The sequence below is a fragment of the Megalobrama amblycephala genome, linkage group LG7 (genome assembly GCF_018812025.1).
Source record: "Megalobrama amblycephala isolate DHTTF-2021 linkage group LG7, ASM1881202v1, whole genome shotgun sequence".
NCBI lineage: Eukaryota > Metazoa > Chordata > Actinopteri > Cypriniformes > Xenocyprididae > Megalobrama > Megalobrama amblycephala.
In genome coordinates this window covers 43,028,039-43,038,235 of record NC_063050.1, presented here as the reverse complement: position 1 = coordinate 43,038,235, position 10,197 = coordinate 43,028,039, and the positions used below count along the sequence as shown (strand labels likewise).

The 10,197-nt window shown below is 36.1% G+C and overlaps 1 protein-coding gene across 1 annotated transcript; it reads left to right on the top strand.

Moving 5' to 3' along the window:
• The first annotated feature begins 636 nt into the window (after positions 1-636).
• msmo1 (methylsterol monooxygenase 1) lies at positions 637-7,476 on the top strand. The gene is made up of 6 exons (XM_048197595.1): positions 637-786; positions 3,138-3,426; positions 3,548-3,696; positions 3,868-3,994; positions 6,176-6,330; positions 6,670-7,476. The coding sequence occupies exons 2-6, from the start codon at positions 3,172-3,174 to the stop codon at positions 6,857-6,859; spliced, it is 876 nt and encodes a 291-aa protein (XP_048053552.1). The 5' UTR covers positions 637-786; positions 3,138-3,171; the 3' UTR covers positions 6,860-7,476.
• The last annotated feature ends 2,721 nt before the right edge of the window (positions 7,477-10,197 follow it).

Sequence of the window (10,197 nt, the reverse complement as noted above, 5' to 3'; positions counted from 1 at the left end):
TACGAAAACATATTTTATTACATAAACAGTTTATACATAGAAAAAACTTAAATTTTCGATTCATGAAAATATCCACCATTAGCAGCCATCTGACCTAAACTGGGTTCTAATTGGTTCATTGTATTCTAAACCTAATTGGCAATCAATTGTTGAAGCTATTAAGGTGTGCTGACCCAAAAATCCTTTACAAACCTGGGCCAAGTTTAAACCAGCAACCAGGCATCACAGCTGGCAAAGCGGCATGTCTGACTTTGACATGTATATATTGCCATTATTATGTAATCAAAATGAAAATTATTATTGCTGGTTTTCAATGATAATGTCAAGTTACTGTAATGTATTTACACCAAAAAAATGTATGCTGATATAGTCCAAAACCACACTTTGCCACGGGTGTTTCCAAACTTTTGGAAGGCATTTTGGAAGGCATAAACTTTTGTATATGTATTTTAAGTTTTAAGGATGGGGTCCGAGGAATCGACTTCCTCATTGCCTGTAGGTGCAGTTCAGTCAGCGGCAGCGCAGGTTATGAAAGACAAGCGCGGGCTTTCATTGGCTGGAGCTGCGGAAACTCACGGTCTCACTATCGTCAGTTCATTCCCTTAACCAATCAGGCCGCCGCCTCTGCCCGTATACGTCAGTCTCCTTCTTGTAACAGCCAATCAGCGGGCAGCCTCTGCCCTCACACACCGTCTCCTCTTGTCTCAGCCAATGGTCCTATGTAAAGTTCTTTGACATTAAAAACGAGCACACTGCGGTCGCAGGTAGAAGAGGAGCTTCTCATAGGTGAGTCAACAACACTAGTCTAGACTCATATAACGTTAATAAGATATTTGTTGTAATGTTCGTTAAGAAATATTTGCGCTCTTTCATCTGCCTTACAGCTGCAAAGCAAACACGCATTAAACATGTAAATTATGTAACTGTTAAACAAATTATATTAATGTTGGAATACACAGTGCGTTTGTTAAATTGAACATTATTTCAATAGATAGTTGCCTTACTAGATAATGAAAATGTTTTTGGGTCATGATTGTAATTGTGGTTTAACAGACATGTACATTCAGTATGACCAAAATACCTAATAGTGTCTCTGTAATCTTTACGCATTTGTTTATTTGTGTATTTATGATTATTTATGGTAATGCAACCTGACCAGCATATTTTGTCAATTCTGGCTACCAAAATATTATCATGCATATTTAATAATTTGAATATTATGTGAAATCTTACCGTTAAAATGTGTTAATTTTAAAATTATATTTTTTTGTCATCAAAATGTGATCATATTAATTAGTTTAAATTGGAAAGCTTGCATAACTTTAATGAATAATGACAAGCAACATCTGGGTGTAACCAGTCACACTCAAGTCACAAAAAAACTTGACTTCAAACTCAGCTCCACTTGACTTGACTTCAAGTTACTTGTGAACTGCTCTTTGGATCTATGATTTAAAAAAAAAAATGAACGAGATTTGACTTAAGTTGACTTAAAGGGGTGGTTGATTATGATTTCACTTTTTAAACTTTAGTGTGTAATGTTGCTGTTAGAGCATAAACAACATCTGCAAAGTTACGACACTCAAAGTTCAATGCAAAGGGAGATATTTTATTTTAAAGAAATCGCTTTTTAAGGACTACAACAAACGACTGGTTGGTGACATCACTAACCCTAAAATTTACATAAACACCGCCCCCCGAGAACACGCAACAAAGGGGCTGAGGTCAACACAAATGCAACAGCATGTCATAAAAGCAAGATGACAACATATAACCGTAATTAAACTAATATTATACCTGTTCTGTCTTCATGCAGCATATATTGCTCTGGCTCTGTAGGATCTTACAACAGTTACCACACGAGCGATTTATAGATTATCATAACAGAATATGCTAATCAATGACTTTCACGATAGTTAACTCCACATCAGCTACATAAATTCATCAACTAACCATTCAGAAACGTCCTGTTGCATTCTACATCATTGTCCGACTCCGGTTTGAACCATAGACTGTAAAAAATATGGACAACGCACCTTCACTCTCTTCCATTGTAGTAACTGAAGCTGCCAATGTGTCTATATGGCGTTGACATCTTGAGTCTGGAGTCTGGCATAGTAAACGTGGAGCCCGAGTCTGCGCAGTACTGAGCACGAGGTGGAGCCGCGATATCAATGTCCCGCCCGAACTCAAAACAACTCATTATGTCTGTGTGAAATCAACAGTTATGGAAATGTAGAAAATAAAGTTAAAGCTCTATTTAACCTCGCGAAGATCCAAAAAAAGTCATTTGATGCCTCAGTGACTACTTCATTCAGAGAAGTTGTCAATCACAGCTGTCAATCATGACGTTTCACCCCCGTTTTTATAGCATCAAATAACTAATTAAAACCAATTTTTTTTTTTAAGAACAAACACTAACACCAGCATGATAAAAACTCCCTAATACGATAGAAAGTCTTTGGAAAAAAATATTTGAAATGTAATTTAAGTGTTTAGTTTGTCTAACGTCCCATTGAAATACATGGAGAGGGCGGGATTTATGACCTATACTGCATCCAGCCACCTGGGGGCGATCGAGACGCTTTGGCTTCACTTTTCAGGTCTCATGCGGCACGCTTGGTTTGAACATAAAAGGCTGAACAGTTTCTGACATTTTTCAGTGAGTCTGCGTGAGGTAATCGCAGCTTCTGCTGCTCTTGAAGCTCCGCCCTTTTCTTGGGAGCAGCAGCTCATTTGCTTTTAAAGGGACACACACAAAAACGTTTTTGCTCACCCTCAAAAAGTGACAAATTTAACATGCTATAAAAAATTATCTGTAGGGTATTTTGAGCTAAAACATCACATACACACTCTGGGGACATCAGAGACTTATTTTATTTCTTGTAAAAGTGGCATTATATAACCCCTTTAAAATCTGACTTATGCTTGAAAGACTTGGACTAGTGACAGACTTGACTTACATTGTCTGTCAGAGACTTATGAACATATCTGGCTGGAACTCATGTTCATATTTCTGTTTAACACTGTCCTTACGTGATGCAGTTCCATATTAACTGCCTGTCCTTCAAGCAAGCCTCACTCTGAGACTGATAACTGAGTATCATTGATCTTTATTATGTCATGCGTTTATACAGTTACTCATTTGGAGACTCCCACTGACTCGCTGCCATGGAGGTGAACGGCACAGCCAACATTCTGTCTTCTGCATATCTGGCGGTGGAATACGTGGATTCATTTCTTCCAGAAAATCCACTGCAGGAACCTCTAAAGCATGCATGGAACCACATGCTGCAAAACTACAGCAAATTCCAGATTGCCACTTGGGGCTCACTCATCGTCCATGAACTGATCTATTTCCTGTTCTGTCTGCCTGGATTTATATTTCAGTTCCTCCCTTTCATGCAGAAGTACAAAATCCAACCAGTATGTGGAATCAAAGGAATTTTTTCCATCTGTTATTTTAAATTGAATATTTATAGATTTCTTTCTTAAAAATATAGTTTTTATTAACTCCTCATATATGTTTTTGTCATTGTCCTTGCAGGATAAACCAGAGACATGGGAGAAACAGTGGAAGTGCTTTAAGATGCTGCTGTTTAATCACTTCTGTATCCAGCTACCGCTCATCTGTGGGACATTTTACTTTACAGAGTTCTTCAGCATCCCTTATGACTGGGACTCCATGCCTCGCTGGTGAGAACACCTCTCTCGCTTTATAAAATTATTAAAATATATAGAATTCTATGATAATAGGTCTATGACGTTACACACAAAGTCCTTAGGTGGTACTGTGGCTGTAACTAAATCTTTATTGAAGCAAGTGGACCTTGTTTTCACTTTTTATGATCTCTCTCACCATCTCAGGCCTTATATATTGGCCCAGTGTTTTGGTTGTGCTGTAATTGAGGACACATGGCATTACTTCCTCCACCGAGCCCTACATCATCGCAGAATCTACAAGTACATTCATAAAGTCCATCATGACTTCACTGTAAGTTACTCGCATTCTCACACTCAATGTGCATATGAAGTGAAACTATAAGACAACCAAAATAGGCTTGTAGAAGTTTAAATGAAACTTTTTAGTGAATTCATACTATTACACATGTTATTTTCTGTTAGTTTTACATTGTATTATATAATTAATATTTGCAAATGGCCCTGCACACCAAGGACGATAACTATATTTACAAACCCCTTCACAGCACTGAGTCTGCTATCCTAAAAGTTCTCAATGATATTTTAATCACTACAGATGCAGGTGAGATCATAGCTTTAGTGCTATTAGATCTGAGCTCAGCTTTTGATTTCGTTGACCACAAGGTCCTTTTATCCCGACTGGAGCGGTCAATTGGTATCACAGGCACGGTCAGGGTTCCCACTCTTTCATGAACACCAGATTCAAGGACTTTCAAGGACTTTTTAAAGCACCATTTATTTTATATCGAGCACCTATCAAATTCACATCACATATGGAGCGTCATGAAAGACCTCTTACAATTCTTAACATTTTAATCCTCCTATTGCATTTGCATCCATTTTAACCCGGATGAGGTACAGAATCATTTGTACATTCATTTTGGAAATAAATTAAAACCGTTTGCAGCTTTCTTATCCCTAATGTTAACAATTATTCCATACTAGTTTTGGTTTTCATTTTTTATGAATCATTACTTGAGTAAAAAACATTATAATATAGAGAGAATATTATAAAAATACATTTAGCAATTGTGTGAAAAAAAGTATTATATGGATCGTAATTGTGGCTTAAAGTCAGAATATATACAATATATTATAGATATAAGCTTGCAATTCTGAGAAAAGAAAGTCAGAATTGAGAGATATAAATGAGCACTTCTGAGAAAAAAATCAGAATTGCAATTTATATATTACAATTCTGACTTTATAAGACACAATTGTGGCTTTATAATCATGTAATTTTGACTTATTAAAGGGTTAGTTCACTCAAAAATGAAAATTCTGCCATTTATTCACCTTCAAGTTGTTCCAAACCTGTTTGAATTTCATTGTTCTGCTGAGCACAAAGAAAGATATTTGGAAGAATGTCAATAACCAAAAAGATCTTGCCCCCCATTGACTACCATAGTAATTATTTTTCCTACTATGGTAGTCAATGGGGGGGGGGGGGGGGGCATATCTGTTTGGTTCCAAAACAATATTCCAAAACAAATATACTAGGACTAAGAGGGGCATGTTATAATTTTCACAAAATTTATTTCATATTTAATTCAAGCACTTTCAAGGACCAATATTTGTTTTCAAGTACTTTCCAGGCCTTGAATTCATGTGTCTGAAATCCAAGTACTTTCAAGTACTTTCAAGGCGAGTGGGAACCCTGCACAGTACTCAAATGGTTCCAGTCATTCCTATCTAATAGATGTTTTTCAGTTAATTTAGGTGCTCATTCGTCCTCAGCGACTCGCCTCACCTGCGGTGTACCTCAGGGATCGATTCTAGTACCTCTATTATTCTCTTTATACATGTTACCCTAAGGATCAATAATGAGTAGATTTGGTGTGTCTTACCACTGCTACGCGAATGACACCCAAACTCTACATACCTATAAAACACAAAGATAGCCTTGCACATGAGAGATTAGAAGCATGTCTTCATGAACTTAAACTGTGCTGTGGCTCACTAATAATTTTATGTTATTGAATGACGATAAAACCCAAATTATCCAATTTGGTCCAAATGAGCTCTCTAACGGTAACTCTATCGACCTCGGTACCCTCACACCATACCTTACCCCCACCGTTAAAAATTTAGGATTTTATATCGACAATAGTTTTAAACTAGACAAACAAATCAATAGCATAGTTAGCACCAGCTTTTATCATCTAAGCTCACTGCAATCAGGCCCCCAAATATCTCTATCTATACAATATTGCTAGAATCATTAACGATAATAATATTAACAGTCAATCAGAATCCATCCTGCTTTAAAGAGCTCAAGCATGATGACAAAACTGCATCACATGCTTATAGTAAACAGAACGTTATCAACTGTTAGGGTTGACACTAATATAGTTATCATTGTCTTTATACCTATCGTTCTCGGTGTGAATGTGCCTTAACTCTTAATTTTTATTTTATTTTTGTCTTAATAATGATAGTTGATCTACCATCTTTTTCTTTGTGTGTATGTTAGGCTCCATTTGGCATGCAGGCAGAATATGCCCACCCTGCTGAGACTTTGATTCTGGGGGCTGGATTCTTTATTGGCATCATGGTCTTCTGCAATCACATGATTTTGCTCTGGGCCTGGGTCACTTTCCGGCTGCTCGAAACCATTGATGTTCACAGGTAAGCTCAGTACACACACTGCAATTGAATGTGGATGTGCCATGGTCTGGATCAGGACATTTTGCAAAGTCTTTTATGCTGATAATAACTTTAGAAATGCTAGGGAGCACTATATTACAAATGTATTCATTTGATATACTACATGACCAGAAGTATGTGGACAACACCTTCTAATTTACAACATATACAATAATTCTAGGATTTTGATTATTAAACTATATTTTGTGTGGAAATATGTCCTGATAAAATATTTTATAATACTTTTTTGATCGTATAATTGATCTTTATAGTATGTATGTGTTTTGTTCTTTGACATTCCTTCATTTGCCCTCTCTTTAGTGGTTACGACATTCCCCTGAACCCCCTACATTTGATTCCATTCTACGCTGGAGCTCGTTTTCATGACTTCCACCACATGAATTTTGTTGGCAACTATGGATCTACATTCACCTGGTGGGACCGACTTTTCAACACTGATTCCCAGTATAACAAACATTACACACATCAGAAAGCTGTGAAGAGTGACTGATGGACAGAGATTTCTCTCACATACACTGATGCTTCATCATCACCTAGAATGATCTTTCTCTCATGGACTCCTGTGTTGGCTTTGGTTGGTCTGATGCTTTTGCACTGCCTCCTCCTGCACACACTCATTGTAAAGTATTTAAAATTGAACTGAATGGATTCAAATCAATGCCAGCATCTAACAGCAATGTGCCTTTGAAAAGGGAAAACACCCAACCCACCCCAAAACATCATTAGACCACCGATCACAGTACTCCAATGGACTGTTTGTTAGGAATGAAAGGATTTCAGCCTCTCAATCATTATAATCATTCATCTGTTTCAAGTAATGATGACATCATTCCTCAAAAGCACTTTACTTTCACCTTAACAATGACACGTTTTAAATTCTTATTTTTGTAATGGCTTTTTTGCTTTGTTGCCTTTCCTGATTTTGCAAAATTCCTGTAAAGATTTTATAACTTTCCTCAGTGACCACCCATAGCATATAGATATGCCTTGGAAGGGATTTGAAAACAGAGATTTAAAAATCAGTTTTATGGTTCAAAAGGGATAAAATTATTTGAGGTGTTAGCTTGTTGATTTGAAGGCAACTTAATAAAAACAAATTAACAGAAATGCTGACTCTGCGGTTGTGCTCCACGAAAAAACTGTGAGCGCTCTCAAACACTATCCCTGTGTGTTTTCATCACAGTTTTACATTCTCTATCATTGATTATCATACAAGTCAAATGTCATATTAGAGTATGTAAAGTGCCATATGGGGTGGGTACAGTCCCACAACAAAATATACATATTACAGTATGTACTGTGTCATATAAGGTAGGTAGACAGTCCCTGGATATACATACTGTAATGTGTAAAGTGCCATATGTTATGGGCAGACATCTCAAAACCGAATATACTACATATATGTAAAGTATCATATGAGGTAAATAGGCAGTCGCATATTACAGTGCGTAAAGTGTCATATAAAGTGGGTAGATGATTTCTTTTTCCTCAGTGTACACAAGTCCACAGAGTTGTATAGTAACGAAGTACAAATACTTAAGTACAGTTTTTTTGGAAATTTCTACTTATTGTATAAACTTTTTGTTGAAAATTGATAGTTTTACTTCATTCCTCCACAAGCTGTTCCACAAAAGATTCACTATTGAATCAATTCGGTTCCTTTGAATCGCTACTTTTTTTGTGAAGGGTTTCAAACTAAATTTCTGTTCATTATGTAGTTGCAGTTTATTTTAGTTAATATTTCTTTGTTCTGCGTTTGTGTAATGCCAAAGACAAATTAATCATTTCGGTTCTTTTGAATCTGCCAACCCGGATCGCAAGGAGTTCTGAATTATTAATTTCGCAAATCACGAATCTGAATCTCGAGAAGCGCACCAAACGATGAGTAAAGGGGTCATTCACACAGAATGCGTTTTTGCGTTTAAAAACATGAGAGGCAGGGTGGTGAGACGCGTTTTTTAAAGTTAATTTTAATGTAACTTAAGGGACACCATGTTCATATCAATATCATACACAAGCGGACCTCGTGAAGATGGAAGTAGGGCACCGCCTGCAAAGTTGGTGGGTTGGCAGCAGAGGGCGCCCTAGATCGTAACCAAAAATTGTTATTACTGTGTTTCCAAAAATAGACTCAGCTCACCTACACTCTTCACACTTTACATTACACATGGCATTACCATGGTGTTTTGTACATGAACCAGAGTACCATGTAAATATTGTACATGAATTCCAGTATCATGATATATAATATCATATAAAACCATCTGGTATTAACATGTACATCACTGCACTTTTGTACAACCACAGTACTTTTTGTGTGAGGGGTATTAAACGATCTCCCTTCATTAAATAATGGCAGCTTATATTTATATTAGTATATATTTCTCTGTCTTTGTGCGTTTATATAATTTCAGAAGATCTAGTCATACCTCTAGAGACATTATCATAATGATTATGGCCATGAACTGATTTTTGTCACGCATATTAGGCTGCAGTTTCTGTAGCAGTCAATGACAATATACTTTTACTTCCTCATATAAACAATGCATTTGAAATTTTCACAAGTATGAAATTTCAACATAAATAATTGACAGTATTAGGCTACTGAATTAGGAGTTAATGACTGTATGAACACATTATGCATCATTGTCGTATATTAATTAATATATTGATATATTGTTATGGTAAGTTCATTTATATATATATATATATATATATATATATATATATATATATATATATATATATAAATTAATTTTTATTTATAAATTATTACCTAGATTAAAGCCAGGACTAATTTATGTTCTGAAGAAGAAATTAAAGGGTTAGTTCACCCAAAAATGAAAATTCTGTCATTTATTATTCACCCTCATGACGTGCCACACCCGTAAGACCTTCGTTCATCTTTGGAACGCAAATTAAGATATTTTAGTTGAAATCCGATGGCTCCGTGAGGCCTCCATAGGGAGCAATGACACTTCCTCTCTCAAGATCCATAAAGGTACTAAAAACATATTGAAATCAGTTCATGTGAGTACAGTGGTTCAATATTAATATTATAAAGCGACGAGAATATTTTTGGTGCGCCAAAAAAAACCTAAATAGCGACTTATTTAGTGATGGCCGATTTCAAAACACTGCTTCATGAAGCATCGGAGCATAAATGAATCAGTGTATCGAATCATGATTCAGATCGCGTGTCAAACTGCCAACAGCTGAAATCACTTTGGCGCTCCGAACAGCAGATTCGATACACTGATTCATTTGTGCTCCGATGCTTCCTGAAGCAGTGTTTTGAAATCGGCCATCACTAAATAAGTCGTTATTTTGTTTTTTATTTTTTGGCGCACCAAAAATATTCTCGTCACTTTATAATATTAATATTGAACCACTGTACTCACATGAACTGATTTAAATATGTTTTTAGTACCTTTATGGATCTTGAGAGGAAGTGTCATTGCTCCCTATGCAGGCCTCACGGAGCCATCGGATTTCAACAAAAATATCTTAATTTGTGTTCCGAAGATTAAAGAAGGTTTTACGGTTGTGAAACGGCATGATGGTAAGTAATACATGACAGAATTTTCATGTTTGGGTGAACTAACCCTTTAATACAGATTCGTTACAACATGAAAATGAGTGAGTGATGACAGTTTTTTTTTTTTTTTGCTAACATCAATCCTTTTAATGTTTGTTAATGTTAATATTAAATGTATTAACACAGACTCCAGCAACTCTACACTCAACTACAGTCAGCTGTGCCATTATTTATAAAATTCATTTGCACTTGTTTTGATATATCAGTTACTTTAATGCGTATATTATAGT